This window comes from Cricetulus griseus, chromosome 2, assembly GCF_003668045.3.
Source record: "Cricetulus griseus strain 17A/GY chromosome 2, alternate assembly CriGri-PICRH-1.0, whole genome shotgun sequence".
Lineage (NCBI taxonomy): Eukaryota > Metazoa > Chordata > Mammalia > Rodentia > Cricetidae > Cricetulus > Cricetulus griseus.
The window spans coordinates 90,209,438-90,226,641 of NC_048595.1; the positions used below are offsets into that span (position 1 = coordinate 90,209,438).

At 39.3% G+C, this 17,204-nt stretch overlaps 1 protein-coding gene across 5 annotated transcripts in view; it reads right to left on the minus strand.

The window, feature by feature from the left end:
• Positions 1–17,204, minus strand: part of Slc44a1 (solute carrier family 44 member 1) — a 180,395-nt gene that overhangs the window by 39,122 nt on the left and 124,069 nt on the right. For 3 of the 5 annotated variants that reach the window (XM_027403082.2, XM_027403079.2, XM_027403083.1), the window contains exon 15: positions 15,477–15,782. In XM_027403082.2, coding sequence (XP_027258883.1) covers positions 15,492–15,782 — 291 coding nt within the window. In that variant the 3' untranslated portion in view covers positions 15,477–15,491. Of the gene's footprint in view, positions 1–10,535; positions 13,344–15,476; positions 15,783–17,204 lie in introns of those variants that run through there. The other 2 variants (XM_027403080.2, XM_027403081.2) reach the window with 2 other exon arrangements.

Below are 17,204 nucleotides of genomic sequence, written 5' to 3' on the forward strand. Positions count from 1 at the left end.
CTTTGCTCACTTGACATATTATGAGAGGCTCTTCACTGGTTTTCCAAACTGGGAAGATCATTACACTCCATATTCCCTACATAGATTCCCCCACACCCAAAAGCACCCCCTTGCTCACAGAGTCCCTACTTTCTTCATTATAAAATCAAGTCTCTTGGAATTGTCCATGGGACCTTGGACATCTGCCCTCTTTTGAGTTCTCCAGTCTCATGTCCCCAGACAAGAGAACCCCAGACATCACCTCTTATACACACACGCACGCACACACACGCACACACACCATGTATGTATGTATGTATGTATGTATATATGTATGTATGTATGGGATTAATAAAGTACAATCTAATCAGTCACCATGCTACTCTTCTGCCATGAAACATTCTACAAATAGTAGTGTGTTCCTTTCCTTTTTACATTGCTAGGAAGCTCAATGCATTTAATGTCTCAATGTATTGTGACCATATTCACTCCAGAGTTTGGGGTATTTGTTAGTCCTGACTGCCTTTTGCTTTTTTATTTTAATGATCTTTCTGTATGGATTCCTTCTTGAGAAAAAAGCATAAGTATGTAAATACATATGCACTAAAAGTAAATTATTCCCAATTAACATAGAAATAAATAGACAGTTAAGGGGACAAGCAGGAGAACAAAGCAGGCATGTCTACCTGCAGCCACCTTTAGGTTAGCTTGGGAACTCTCATCATTCAGGCAATGGAAAAACCCTTTCAAGCTTACATAGTTGAAAGACTTGCAACTTTTCTCTTACTTGCTCTTTTTGTATGTTACAAAGGTTTTATAACAGAGCCTTGAGCAGAAGAGGTAGACATTTCCTATATCCAGTGAATTAGAAAACCAGAGCTTGAGGTTTAGGACTTTATTTTCATGGCAGGAAACATGTCTGCGTTCAGGCAGATAAGGAGCTGAGAATTCTGCATCTTGATTGACAGGCTGCAAAACATGAACAGGGTCACACATTGGGAATATCTGGAGAATACAGAAGTCAAAACCTGCTCCCACTATGATACTCTTGCTCCAACAAGACCATACCTGCTCCAACATTGCCTCATTCCTAATAGTGTCACTCTCTATAATCCAAGCATTCAAACATATGAGTTTATGGCAATATACCTATACATTCAAATGATCACAAAAACCAAAGTAAATTTCTTTTTGTTACTGAAGAAATTTGGAGGTTACAATCGAGTAATATGCTTGAGAGCATCACAAAGCATATTTCCCACATGTGCTCAGTAACAGCCCATGATCTATTAATAAATATACACATGATAGGATCCTATATAAAGGGATGCCCTTGAAAATTTAACACTATTGGTTTTTGCTATATTTATTGGGTTCCAAGTGATGTTTAATTTGGGAAATTCCCATGGTTATTACTTTTAAGTCTTAAAATAAAAAAGTGTGGTTTATACTTGTTGCTTGAATGGAAGCCGGCATAAACCAAAGAATCTAAAGGTTTCACAGTTTGAGACCTCTTTACCAACACATACATTCTGATATTTTGAACACACACACAAAAAAAAACCAGAGCTTGAATGAATTTAGTGATCTGTCACCAGCTCCCCCCCAAAAGAGGTGGCACATATCATCCTGAGGGTAGGTTTCCATGTAAGAGACCCTGTCACAAAAATATTGACAGGAGGGGTATAGGAGGCATGTATGGCATAGATTCTAGTCTACAAACGCATACATGTACCATATGTATGTAAATGAGGGATTGATAAAGTACACATCTAATCAGTCACCATGCCTTCTGAATTTCCCTCTGTTGTCCTCTGCTTGCCCCAAGCTCCTGGGGACCTTGCTCTAGCCTCTTTGTATCCTTGTCTCCTCCTACATTTGTTCTCTTTCCAGGCTCCATATACTTAGGCCATTCAAACCCGTTATAGGCTCCCTACAATTCAGCTTAGGCTAGAGCACACAAGTAATTATCTTCTCCACAGTCACGTATCTGCAAGTTCTTTGATCTGAACATCCCCAGAAAGACCTTTTCTCCTTCTGTTGCCATGGTTGTCTAGGTGACTGTTTTCTCCATCCCAGGTCATACTAGGCTAGTTTTATTGGCCCTTCCCTTCCATCATTTGGGTAATTCCTATTCACCCCGATGACTCAGCATTTTGCATGGTACTCCCTACCCCCACCTCTCATTGTAACTCCTTTGGGCTGAGACCCCATACCACTGCCTGACCTTAGAAATGCTCACCACACTGGACATACTGAGGTAGACATGTTTAGGAAATGTATCTAGAATGGGCCTTACCATCATGTTTTCTGCAAATGGGATATGAATCTCACCAGCTTATTGTTTTTATAGTTTTTCTAAGCTTTCTAAATTTATTAGATCCTCCTAAATAGTGTTCTTGACTTTGCCCTTGGCTAATCACCAAAAAGCCTATGAGCTGACTAAGATTTGTTCTCAAACTGAGAGCTGATGGTCCTAAATGTCATTTATTTAAAATCCTATCCTTGATTTAAGTGATATATATGTTTATCTTCTATTAAATTCTTACCAGTCCTAGGATTTGTTTGGCAATGTTTACTTCTAGTCCACTAGATTAGTTACTATTATTTTATTAGCTTACCTGGTCTTTTGTTTTTTAATGTAACATGACTTCTTCATATTAAAAAACCACAGGAATATTTTATGTACACAGACAAGCAAAGAAAACAAAAAGCAACCAAATGGAAATTACACATAAGCTCCCAACACAGAGCTTAATTATCATTTTAACACAAGAATGATTATAATCTTAATGCAATGATTTCCATTTAACCATTTTGCCAGATTACCTGACATTATCTGGGCTTTTGTAGAATAGTCTGGCTGATAATTGCAGGATGCTCAATGTTCTTGGAGACAGAGTTAGGCTATGGTGCCTGTTCTAGCAGTAGTGGGTCATGCTTGGCAGAACTCAGGAGTGTTTGTTGATGTACGAAATGTCGGGTGAGGTGGCTGCTCTATTATATACCAATAAAAGCATGCCAAAAGCAGTTTTAAAAACTAAATGCCTGGGAAAGTCAATAAAGATAAATCCTGAAAATAATATTCATGGATGAGTAATACAAAAACATTTGCAACCACAGCTGGTAAATTCTTGATCCTTTTTTAAAATTCAATATTTCATGTTTACTCTTTGGAGGTGACACTATCCACTAGTGTTAATTAATCCAAAATCAGCCAGCAGACAACTTTAGAGGAGCTTAAGAATCACAAAATTAATTGACCTTTGTCAAAGATTAGCCAATAACCACGTGTCACATCCGTGATTTCATCACTTAGGTTTGAGGCAGGAGGATCATGAACTCAAGGCCAGTCCATACTACATAATGAGACCTTGTGTCGAAAAAAAAAAAAAAAACACTAAAAACACCAAACATTGGTTATGAATATATATGAAAAATTTTTAAAAAATCATTTGAACAACTTTTTATCTTAACAAGTTTCAATGAACCTATTAACTATCAATGTCAACAAGTCAATAAAGCATCTACTATACCTTTAAAATACATAGAATATTTATTTGTATCAAGTTGAGTAATACCGTAAAGATTCCTTCCCTCTTGCATTTTTCTGACTATACTGTGAATGTTATTCTAATCTACTATTATTACATCATACTTACAGCCTGTTCTGCCCAGTCTTAACTATTCACCTTCTTCACCTTCTAGGCAACTGTAACTTTCACTTAACATTTGAAATGTATGTCCCTGTATTGACTTTTTCTCTTTGCTAGAAACTTAAAAAAAAAAAAAAAGGAAGAAAAGAAAAAAAAATTAAGTTTAGTCATATGCCCAGCCCTAAGTTTCTTAACAATTTTCCTTTATTTTTCCCTGTTTTATTGGGGGGGGTATTTGATTAAAATTATTTTGTTGTAAGCTGCAAGAATTCTTGTGGGAGACAGAGAAGGTAACAGACTGCATAGCCCTAACATCATGTCTCCCAGTGTGAGGTCACAGGACCAAAACCCGGTTTCATTTTAAAGGCAATTTCTCTGAGCTGTTGCTGCTCTGTGCTGACAGACCTGGCTGGGGATCTTGATAGGATCTCAGAACTTTAAGATTTCTATTAAAAATCTGGTAAGATCATGTGATGCTTTGATAGCCAGCAATTCTTTTTCCAGGATCCTAAAGTCAACCTAGTAGGCGAAATTCTAAGATTATGTTTATTAGAATTTGGACAATAAATGAAGCATGGCATCAAATAAAAGGCCTCACTGCCATGTGCTACCTCTAAAATACTAGCAGGAAGAGAGACAGTCCTGTGCATGGATTACTCCCAGAGCACCTGATGAAAAGCACCAGCCAAGAAGCCTCATAGGTCACTGGCTTCCTTTGAACTGCTCAGCCTCTGTGAGAACTCAGAGCTGTACACCTATCTCATCAGCTCAGAGTTTAATCACTATGTGTGCATGAGGCTGGGCTGTGTGAGTACAGCCATAATATTCTGGTCAGTGACTGGCTGCATTTACGAGCAGTCTCCTCTAAGATCATTTTACCCAGGGACACTGCATCCATCTAAGGTTACACAGACATATTCTAAGATGTTTACTCTACAATGACATTACCTAAAGGTGTGTCCGTCCCCCCCCCCGCCCCCCCCGCCCCCCCCCCACGCACGCGCGCCATGCATCCCTGTCATTAAGTGACACATGTGAGAGAGCTTGAATTTTCCTATATTTTCTGAAGTTTGGGGTTCTTATTACAGGGTTACTTTCCATGACCATCAGCACAGAGAGTGACTTTGGGGTACTGTTCAGGAAGTGAGAGTTTTTTATAAGCTCCTTAATCATTAGGATTGCATAGGAGAAAGGATGTAATTCTGTATCAGAACCATGCCCAAAATCCCAAAAGTCTAGGCTGGTTAGTTCTTCAGTATCTCAAACACCTGCAGTATCTAAAGACGCCTCACAAATGTGGTTAACAGCTCCTTTAAGCAGCCTGGTACACTCACCAGGGCTATCTGGGCATCACTCAGGCCTCAGGAAAAACCCCAACTTATAAAACAAGGAGAGACTTACTCGTTTTGCCACAGATCCTCCACTTAGGAAGCCTATCCCTTCCTGAGTCCCTAGTATCACTTAAAACGGTTGCTTCTGAACAAACTTGATCTTTACCAATTATAAGGGGCACAGCTGCTGCTTCAATGAGGGCCTGCCTCTATTGCTCACACCCACTAACTCACTGCAAATGGAGGCTCTGGGCACCGGCACCACTGCTCCTGTGCAACCCAAGCTTTCCGAAGCTCACACACGTGGAGGCCTTTCTCTTCCACATGGACTGGACTCAGTTGTAACTCTACCAGTTACAGAGCCACATAGTCACTCAGATACCAGCAACAAAGCCTGGTTGGGCAGTAGATAAACTCTGAACTTCAGAAACACATCTTGGTGCATTAATACTTCACAGTCCAAGGCCCTGGAACAAGCTCAGACAATGAGGAATAGTAGCTGGGAAGTTCTCTGCTACTCTCTAAGCCATGACCTGACCTGAAGCCAGGACTACGTTCTATCAACTACTACAGCATGGGTGTGGGAAAGGGTTAGCACACAGTAGACAATGATATTCTTTCCTATAAAATTTTATTTATTACATAAAAATTCTATACATTTGTTAGACTAAAATACAGTTTTCATTATAATTCTGGCAACTGAATCCATACAGAGAAAACAGCATTAGACCAGCACTTTTTTTTTCTAGTTCATATTTCTGCACAAGTAAAACATTTCAAAGCTCCATTTCATATAAGCTCATTGAACTCTGAAACCAGATGGAATGTCATCTAATTCAGAGCTCTAGGCAGTTCATCTGCCTGCAAGAGTGGATTGCTCCAGAAAGTGAATTGCTTAATATACATAGTTCTTAAAGTGTCCTTCGAGAGTATGATGCTCCGTGTGTACAGTCTGCACTATGTGAGTCATGACAAGTCAAAAATACCAGGCTACGAGTGCATCTGTGGGGCATATTTAAGCACCTACATGTTTGTTTCCTCACATGCATAGTATAGCAATGCCATAAGAAGAAAGAACCCAAGGTAACACGAAGGTAGATGACCCCAAACTATAGAACCCATGGAAGGCTCAGTGTGTTCTTCTATTTTTAATGAAAAGAGTCAAGATGTGACACAAAAACTGGTTTAGTCACTCTGAAAATAGATACAAATGACAAAAAAGGGACAAAAATGCATTAGACTGTTCTGTTTATGATCTCATCACCCAGAACAATGGCTAGGCTTGACATAGGATGTAAGATTGCCTGAGAGAACAATAGCAGGTCCCTATTGTACCGACCCATCTTCAAAAGATGGTTGTCTTTATTCTAGGAGTTTTAGCCTAAACTCAAGTTCAGGAAGGCAGGACCAGAGATACAGATAGTCTGACCATTAGGTCCACAAAAGGCAGGCTTTTGTCTTTGGTTGTTACTCCAGAGCCACCATCATTTTGTTATACACCTTCATGCTCCCCTGCTCTTCCCTGCCTATCAGTTGTGGAGTTCTCCCCCCATGTCTCATATTCTAACCAGCTAACAACCTACTTGAACTGACTTTATTAGATTTAAGATTTAGTAGAAGCACACTGAGTGCTCCGAAATGTACTGAGACCGTCACACTGAAACTTCTCATCATAGTTCGATGCTCAGACAGAGGATGAAGGCATCAGAAAGCATCCATAAAGAGTAGTGATAGAGCAACACAGAAAGAGTTGACTTTGTCCTATGATCATCCTCAGAAATTAAAATTAAAAGAAATTCAAGAAGGAATGCTGAGCGGAGTACTAGAACCCAGAGGCCAGGGAGAGTGGTAGTTTATAGTCCCTGGCTCAAAACCTCCAGCCTCCACGTTGCTATGTAATATATTTCTAATACAATTTATGGGGCTGGGAGGCCCTGACCTGATAACCACCTGGCAAATTAAGAGTGTTTTCACAATTTTTAGAGGCTGATAGAGTCATCCGTGGAACCCCTTCTAACTCTGCACATATTCCCCAAAACTTCCCACAGCTTATTTCTACTTACAGATTTAAAATCCATTTCTCCAGCAACAACTAGCACAAATGATGTTCCTAAATCAGCAGGATATACAGGTAAATTCAAAGACAAAAGTCAGAAAGTTCCCTTTAAGTCATATGCTTCTATGACAAATGAACTAAGCAAGCTACTAAATTTTGGGCCTTTCCCACCTATTATACAAATTTACAGCAGTGGCTTCTCCATTTACAGCTGTGGAAGGTTCATTCCAGCCTTAAGGGTTCAGGGTAGAGCTGACTCTGTTATTTCTTCAGGGACCTGCCAGTTATATCACTGCTGCTTTGTTCAGTCAGACAATGCAGATAGTGGCTTAACATCTACGAACTGGGATCCACTGGGGTCAAACCTTTAACATCTACCTGCTTTTCTGGGGCCTAAATTTAGCCTTCCTGGAGAGCTGCTACATACCTAAAGGTGAGCTGTGGAAGCAAACGACTCCTTAGGCTTCCTCAAAGCATGAAACAATGGACATGGAAAATGGAGGCAGGATCCATCAGCAGAGTGGTCTAAGACTGACACCTTCCTGGTTGTTGTTGTTGTGGTTGTTGTGGTTGTTGTTGTTGTTGTTGTTGTTGTTGGTGGTGGTGGTGGTGTGTGTGTGTGTGTGTGTGTGTGTGTGTGTGTGTGTGTGTGTGTGTGTGTGTGTTAGGTGGAGTCAGGGTGGGGTTGAACTTCTACTCCCAGCATCACAGTCACTCAACCTTTTTTTTTTTTTTTTTTAAATCAAGTATCCACTCCAGTTAGTTCATTATCATCATCTTCATCTGTTTTTCTTCCTGTTGGCAGATGCATTTTAAGACATGTATGTGTCACACTATGCCACATAATGCCCTATCTGAGTTACATCAAACTAGTTAAGTGTTTAGGTAGATGGATAATTACAAGGATTCTCTTTTCATCTGTTTGAGGGTGCACCCTACCCCATTGGAAATTTGGTTCATTGCCAAAAATTCCCCCAGGACACACTCCACCTCATACTCTTGGTGGTGTGATGACTTAATGTTACCCATTCAGACTAGTGTGGTTTCATTGTCCAAACTTGGAGCTAAAGCATATACTCTTTTCAGTTACAAAACTGATTCAGGTCAGAGGCAATTAGCATTACTCCCATGGATAGGCAGTGGGAGGTCTAACCACTTGTAGGAACATTTTAGATATGCAGTGGGGTATATCTGGGAGGCAGTTCATAGCTTCCACAAGTATAAAGGGACCCTATGGTCACTCAAACCTGCTTTTGTATTTCAAATACTAAATTTAGACAGCAGCAAATAAAATGAAAAACATCTGGAACATGTATAAATGAACCAGTGTTTTCATAATCAACTAGATCTTGATTAGATTATGAATAAATGCTTGATTTTTCTGAGCTTTCTGGTCTGGAAAAGAAATCATTTAGGCTGTAAACTGAGTATAAAAACTGAAGAGCAGTGTAATATTTGGGTCACTAACCATTTCTTAACTTTTGAATAAATTCATGTCTCCCTAGAAAACTTCAAACTTAAATCCTGTATTTGCAATTTACTAAAGCAGCAATTGTTCATGCAAGAAAGAAACTCAATCGTTGGCCTATTGTTACACATAAAGAAATCAAAATGAGGAGGAAGAAAGAGCACAATAGTTCTATAGAAAAGAAAGGTTTTCCACAGAAAGTCACACGTTTAAAAGTTCTGCATTGAGTTTTCTGTAAGAAAGATATTTTCAAAGTTTTAAATTTTGAATTGCAATTGTCCTCTTAAAATATGGAATATAAGATTTGGTTCAAGTTTACGAAACTCCACCGGGAAAAGTGTGTTATCTCAAACTTTTCACTATATATAATACACTGAATTTTCATTTTGTTTTTAAGTTTACTAACTTTAGACTTTTCTTTTTTCTTGACATACTCAAAGATCCTGCTTTTTCAAAAACTGGGCCACATGGCACTAAATGAAGACAAGTTAATTCCACAAGCAGCCACTGTATAGGAATAATGCCTACTTTTCAAAAGGGTTAACATGAATTCCATAATATATACAGCTACATGAATATGCATTTAAAGCAAAAGGTGTTCTATGTTATGAATATAGAACACACAACTCTCTGCTTTGTGCATTAACTTAGGATCCCATAATTCTCTGATATATATTCACAGAGCACATCTTAACTGTAGCAAGCACTTCTATCTGTCAGATGGAATGCATGAAAGGAATACAGAGAATAACTGCATCTGGAGCACTGATAAGCCTCCAGATTTCTGTTTGTTTGTTTTCCATAACAAACAAAGCCACAGCAAAGCAATACTGAGGTGACTTATTGATAGTTTAGGGGAGAATGGTGGTCTGGGTCTTGTGAGTGCTAAACAACTGCTCCAGTCACTGAACCATACCCAGAGCCTAGAACCTACTTATTAAAAGATGAAAGCTCCCAGACCCTTTTAAAGGAAACTTCACAGAAATTGAAGTAAGGCTACTGGAAATCCCAATTCAAATGAGAAGCCAAAAATAAACATTAAAATAAAATAAAATAAAAATTTTATTAAAATAAAATAAAATAAAAGTTACCATTAGCTCTGGGCTTAGAGCTGATTTCACAATGATGCCCTAAATGTTGAGGGACCTCCTGAAAGAGCACTCAGTAGCAGTGACTGTGCATGGTGGGGATGTCTGAGGCCCGGAGGTGGAGTGGGGTGGGGTGGTGGCACTGTGTGGCTTGCAGATACCTGGAGTATGCATTGTCTGTACTGTTGTGAGGAGCGAGAGGTATTTATGATTCACACTTTAAGCATTCCAGGACTAGGTTAAAGGAGTCCATGCCTGACCAGGGTGGAATCTTCAGAATGCATTCAGAAGGCAGATATCATGGTTCATGGGATTGGGCAGAGGTTATAATTAGAAGCTTAATGCCTTTCACTGAAAGAAGAAAAAAAAAAAAAAAAGAAAGGAAGGCAAAACTAAGAGTAAAAGGGCTTCTCTATTAAAGAAAACACCAATTTCAAGCATAATTTTAAAATACACTCATTAAGTACCTCCATTAGGGAAGACTGAGGACCAAGCCAGCTAAGCTACTTAAGTGGCATGGAGCTAGAATTTTATTATCTGAGGCTAGGATGAAAACTTTAATCCTAAACATTAACCATTGCATTAAATGGTTTCAAGGAACAGTCTATGTGTTGAGCTCTGCTCATCCATGCAGGGATTATACAATCTCAGTGCCCTTGCTCAGTGTTAATGATTTATTATTATTGCACTAGTAAGCCTCTTGTGGAAGATGGGGCTCATGGGTCCACACTAAAATAAATTCAACCCCCTTCCTCCCACATTACAGTAACAGGACAACTTACCCTAAAGGCAGGAGTCCAGAAGCTCTAAATCATGCACCAGGCTCTTAAATATCTGGTGGTAGAGACCATTTGGCACTAGGGATGACACTGCCATTTTTAAAAGGAGACCTCCAAGTCTAACTCCAGAGACAGGACTCCAAAGTGTGGCATTGAAAAACCATCACAGAAAAAGGAGGAAGTCACAACACAGAACAGAATGGTTTATAAAGGTATTCAAGTGTCCAGATTTCACAGATAACTTTTGTTCTTGGTCTATTCTTCTCACTTGGGCAGAGGATGGAAGCGGTGAGCAAATGGCAGTAAGGCAGCCCATAGCCAGGAGAATGACTTGCAGATGAATGAAAGAGGCAGCAGGGGTATCCAGGCAGAACACTTAAGTATTTCTAAAAAGCCTCTGTCAGGCTTTCTAAAATTAATCAAAGAATGGAGCTCAAGGCAGAGTGATATTACATACATCAAATATCTCTCTGTGTGCACCCGTGTAATAGATACGCATATTTGCATATAACTATATGGCACACAAATGTACTTGGGGGAAAACAGTCTTGAAATTAATTGAACTCAAATGACAGGGTTACACATAGATCATAATTTCTAAACACAATGTTAGTAAAACAAAATTTATTTGTAAAACAGGACCTGTTATATAAAATGGCACACAATCAAGTTATACAAAAATACAAATTTTCTTTCTGATTACAGTTCTAGTTGCAAATGATAATTAGAAAGCATTCCTGGTGGTTTCCAGTAGTTGGAATTGCGAGCACATGGAACAGGGGCAGCAAGAGTCCATGATGCAGGGATGTCCAAGTGAGTAGAACCTGATTCCCAAGTTCAAGTCCATCACCATGTCACTTTGGAGGGACACCTCCTAAAATGGCTAGCTCCTGGAATGTCTTCCGGTGTAAGACCCATCTTCCAGGCTTTTGCCCAATCTAAGTTTAGTTCCCAATGTTTCTGAATGTCCGAAATCTGGGTGGCTACAAGTCACATGATACTCTCATTTTTCTCTCTCACCTAGTAGGACGGTTGTTAGTTACATAATTAAATTCTGTTTCAAATGATATCAAAGTACAGCGACACTATTTGGCAACACTAGATGTTAGATGTTAATTTCTGGCGAATTATTATTTCACAACAGCTATACTCTCAACACTGGTTTCCCGGATCCTGCTTAGACATGAACTCTTAAGTGTGTGTGTGTGTGTGTGTGTGTGTGTGTGGTTTGTTGTCATTTGAATCCAGACTCTTATTGCAAATACTCTGAAGGTTCAGAAATATTCATGAGCTTTGAAAAGAAACCAAGGCATTTAGCAAAATGTAGCCTAGCTAGATTAAAGAACACCAGTACTTAAAAAAGAAAATACAATTTACCTTTTGCAGCAATTTAAAGGTCCAACCCTTTGAAAGGAAGCACATTAGCAAACAGCTGCTTATTGAGCCCTCGGGACACTGTACGCAATTCCTAACACCAGTCTAATTCACTGTCTAGTTCTGACAGACAATGCTTTCTTTCAAAAGATTTTCCTTCCATGGAATGATAAATGCTGAGGCTTTTTTTTTTTTTTTTTTTTTTTTTAACAGAGCCTGTATTTAGTGCAATAAGTTTAAAAAATTTGCTCTGAAATATTTACTTTACATTAACAAAAATAGCTTTTTTTTAAAAAAATTGTAACAAAAAGGAGTTATCGCATAAACAGATCATGAATTATTCTTAGCAAATTACACTTTTTTCTTAAAGCATTCACCATTACAATAAGCAGAACAATGGAATATTAGCCATTCATATCTGGTCAGCTTTAGGAATGAAAAAAAAAAAATCCAGCAAAACAAAAAACCCCAAACGTCCCCCCAAACATAAAGAACATTCACACTTGAGGATGAACACTAACCAATTCTTCAGTTACACATTGTAGGACTCTGGATACTCAACGGATGACCAAGGAGTGGAGCACCTGCCAGTGTGTTCAGATTTTATAGCAAGCATGTGAATAGATGGCCGTTTAACCCTAAGCTCCTGACTTGCCTCTGAAACAAAAGCAAAGCACCAGAGTTCTCAGTGCTTCCTGCTTCATGCTTCTCTCTTTTCTGCCTTCTAGAATTACCTAAGCGCAAAATCAATGCACAGAAATGTAAACACTAAACTTGCTGGGTGCCCCAGCTTCCTTAAAATCAGGCACACGGATGTGTGGTGGATGCTATTAAAACTCAAAAAGGAAAGAGACAAAATACCAGAAAAAAGTTTGCATAATAAAGATTATCTACCCCTTTCTTTCTTTATTTTCCTACGTTCTTCTATAGAAGCATCAGGGTAAACTACAAATACCTGAGGAGTTGGTTACTTGTGAATGTCGGCTGACAAATGCATGAGCTATTATGAAATTTCCCATAACGGGCCCACTTGTATGCTTCTGAAAGTAAAATGGCATGGCTTCTTTGATTGGGGGAAACAGATTGGAGAAATCTCTTATTTATCTGAACGCACATGCCTAGTCTGACGCACCAGGACTTATGCATCAGTAAAATAAGATACTGATTTTAAACATACACCAGGGAAATCATCCCTGCAAAAACTTACACAAGAATTTGGTACAATAATTTTACCTAGGTTAAGTAACTAAAGTTAAAATTTCCTCTAGTTATTAAAAATGTTAATCAGATATGAATCTAACATTTCCATTAAGACAATTACAATTGAAAACATTAAGTGACGGAAGTTGCCTTGTAAAAGCCACCCGTATGAAAGGAGTACATGTTTGACAAAAATAAGCATAAAAAAGGTATTAAATCCCTGTTCCTTTTCTCTGATTTTGGCTGATTATGTGTGTGTGTGTATATACATATACATATATATACACACATACATATACATATATACACACACCCACACACACAAATACATAGTTATGTGTATATATTGTTTTGGAATGTCAATGGGGTCCATAACCGTCGGCTACGTTCAAGCAGAACTTGTTCCCGAAGCCTAGAAAACAAAGTCATACAGAGTATAATCTTAGAAAATTACCATTGAAAGGAGATACGAATGATGCTATTAACATACACATGGTCACAACAGCAACAGGGCAAAATAGGTCGAGACTCCTCTCTTGAACCTAGGATGGTGGGATACTGCAGGTCATATACTTCCTTAGGGTCACCAGTGAGACACACATAGCCCACTCCTCTACTCCTCCAGCCCACACCCCCAGAGAGCTCAGGGTTTCCCTTTGAAATCTTATCCTTGTACGATAGCAAACAGACAGCCAGATCTCCAAACACTTCATTACATTCAGCTAACGCTTCTAAGAACTGGAGAGAGACCTCATGAATCTTAAAAAGTTCTTAAAACTAGTGAGGCTCTCTTAAATAATTCAAGAAGAAAAGTGGCAGTTTCTTATTTAGTTCAACCAGCCCAAATCAAGTGGACAATCTGAAAACCTCATTTCCCTAAATATTTTTATAGGATAAAAAAAATCTAAATGAAGACAGCCCATATGGAGGGAGCCAGGTGGCAGCGGTTGTTGCTACACACATTACAAAACAGACATGATGCTCTTGTGGAGTTTCACCTGAAGAGTAACACAGCGAACCAGAACAGGCGGTTCACTTTCTGCGGTTCCCTGGCTTCAGTGGTGAAGGTCTCATAATTCTTTATGACACGAGGGCTGGGGGACAGTAGGTGTCAACTCTGATCATGTTTACTGGGCATAAGAAGAATTGTTTAATGGCATGCTTAAGAAACAGGGCTAGTCTCTCACATTCTCCACTGCTTCAGGGTTGGAGGGACTTCTTAATGACTTACAGTGGTATTCTGGGGGGGGGGGTCAAACGCTGTGGTAACCAACACACGAGAAGGACGATGCACACAAAAGATGTGTTTGGGACAGAACTTGTAGGAAAACTATGAACCAATGAACAACATAAAGTGAAGGCAAAGCCTGAATGAAGATCTTAATACATTGCTTGGGATATAGGCCACAGCTGAAAACTGAAAATACTATTCAGAAAAGGCTGTGGCTTCTAACAGCACACTATGTAACTCCGGCAATTCTCTTAGGATTAGTATCTATAAATTAGGGTTTCTGGTAGGAAACGGTTACTTGTATTCTGGTCTACCACAACTCATTTACTACTTACTAAGAATCATAATGGAAATACATGCCAAGTTCATGGCCAAATTGGCTGGTCTTCAACTTCAAATATTTCTACCTTTCTTAAAATGCTTATTATTACTGAAGACTGATTTAATGGAAGTTTCAACCACCACAAAGGAGGGAGAGGCAAGCTAGCATCTTTACAGTTTTTGTTATATATGTCCATTTAAAGTTTTAGTCTTAGATTCTTTATTTTCTAAACAATGAGGACAACCAGGCAGTATAAGTGACATTTCTTCATGTCACTATTGGGTTGGTAGCATCATCCTAATTAGAGTAGTATAAGTTTGAGACATGTGCTATTACACTACAGGAAAATATCTACAAGAGAAACAACTCAGGGGATGCTAAACTGATTAAGTCACTTTTCTCCCCCCAATAAAAAGCCTATTTTTCTGTCTATTAATCTATCATCTCATCTATGTATCCATCCATTCATCCATCCATTAATCTATCCACCTGTCTGCCTGCCTGTCTCTAGCTATCTAAGTATTAGTCATCTATCTAAATCTATCATCTGTGACTGATTGGAGAAATTGATTCCTTTTATAATGAGAAGAGTAGTCTGTCTTACCAAGATGGAATGTGGTTATCAATGGAAATCGCCTTGTTGGCAGGCAAAAATAACTCAAAACCAAACCAAATAAACAAACAAATAGAAATAACAGCAAAGAAAGTACAATCTGAGCAACAGAAGAAAAGGTCCGAAAAGAGGTAAAGACAGCAGTGTAAACAGAACAACGTTGTTTTTGTTTGTTTGTTTTGTTTTTAAAGGAGGGATATGAACTTTAGCAAGCTGAAAGGAACTGTCATGGTCACCATCTAAAATGATAAAAATGAACTGCTCCTTCAAACACTCCCCCAATGTCCAGTGGGATGAAAGCTATGTTCTGACAGCAAGAAAACAAGAGAAGCAGTTGTGACTTGGAGGCAGGCGCTTCCCCAGCCCTCTGAGCCTGGCAGGGGAGCTGTTCCTTTCAGCTCACCTTTACAGATGGGAGTCTCAGCTGTGACAAGAGTTCTGCCATCCAAGTGATGGGTAAGCAGACAAACAGAAAGAGTAGCATGTCCTGCGTGATACAGATAACAAATGCTTCTCCAGAGGATGTGCAGTCAGTGAGGACAGAGAGAGAGAAGAAGTGAAAGTGAAACTCGTGGAGGGCGGCCACCTCCTCATCTCCACCTACCATCGGCTTTAGCTCTCTGGCATCCGCAGCGCCTCCCTTACCGGCTTCTTTCATTGCTTTCCTACTGTTTTCCACAAATTCCTGCAAGACATGGACCACAGAGCATTAACTTGGAGATTTTTAGATTTCAGTCAGTGGGTGAATTTTAATGGTACAACCTTAGTGTGATAAACAATACTTTGAATGGACAAGTAAATTATTAAGTTTGTCAGGACAGATTGCAATTTGCAGATGTAAAATCTTCCTTTCATCGCCCATTCTGACATTCTCACTATGGCTCCAAGAGATAATGTTAGTTCTAACCAACGGGTTTAAGAGCTTGCTTTTCCCACACTTAGAATATCTTTTCTGTCTTTTTTCCCAATATGAAGATTAAATGAGCCAAAACCAGTTTGCTTCAAAAGCTTCTGGTGTGTGTGTGTGAGTGTGTGAGTGTGTGTGTGTGTGTGTGTGTGTGTGTGTGTGTGTGAGAGAGAGAGAGAGAGAGAGAGAGAGAGAGCGTGAGAGAGAGAGAGAGAGAGAGGGAGAGAGAGAGAGAGAGAGAGAGAGAGAGAGAGAGAGAGAGAGAGGGTTTTTTAGACAGGGTTTCACACTATGTAGTTCTGGCAGGTCTGCCACTCACTATATGGCCCAGGCTGGCTTTAAACTCAGGGCCATTCTCCTGTTCCAGCCTGGGATTACAGACATGCACCAACCATACCCCACTCATCAGTCTCTACATATAACAAACACCTAGATGGTAGCTCTAGTAAGCATGAAATACTTTAAAAGGCAGCACCCCTGTCCCCCAAAACCAAAACCAAAGTACAAGAAAGCTATGTTTGAAATACTATCCAGCCTTGACATTTCTTCCTTCCTATCATGGGCATCCTGCTATTTCTGGCTCAGGATATTCCTCTGTTAAGCAGAGTGATGGACAGCATCAACCAGAACCATCATTAGAATGGTTAGAGTAGGAACATTCCCCAGGGGCTGCTCTATCAAAGCCTGGAGACAACTTCTTCTGTAGAAACCTCAGTATTCCTACAGAAGAAAACAGAGGGAGAAAACTATTTCTGTCGCAGCATGGTCTCTACCTCCAATCCCAACACCAGGGAGACTGAGGCAGAGAGACAAAAAATATTTCATCAGCAGAAATCTCCCCTTGAACTGCTCTAGTCACAAGAGACTGAACTACAGATACAATTCCATATGAAAACAACTAGACACAATTCACTCAGGACTCATGAAAGCATTCAGGCTTTAGTTGATGATGCCATCAGTCAGAGACAACCAGTATCAAACAGGTCAGTTCAAGTTTTCACCACTGAAGAAAAAAAAATTGGTTTTGCTTTTTACTCACTGGCTACTGCACACTACCACAAAATGGCTCATTGCTGCAGTGTATCACATTCAGTCTTTAGTTTGATATAATTTAACAATGATAAAACTGTATTTATAGCAACTTTAAATTATTTACACTTAAAAAAATTGTGTTTGGGTGAGTGCCTGTACATATATATG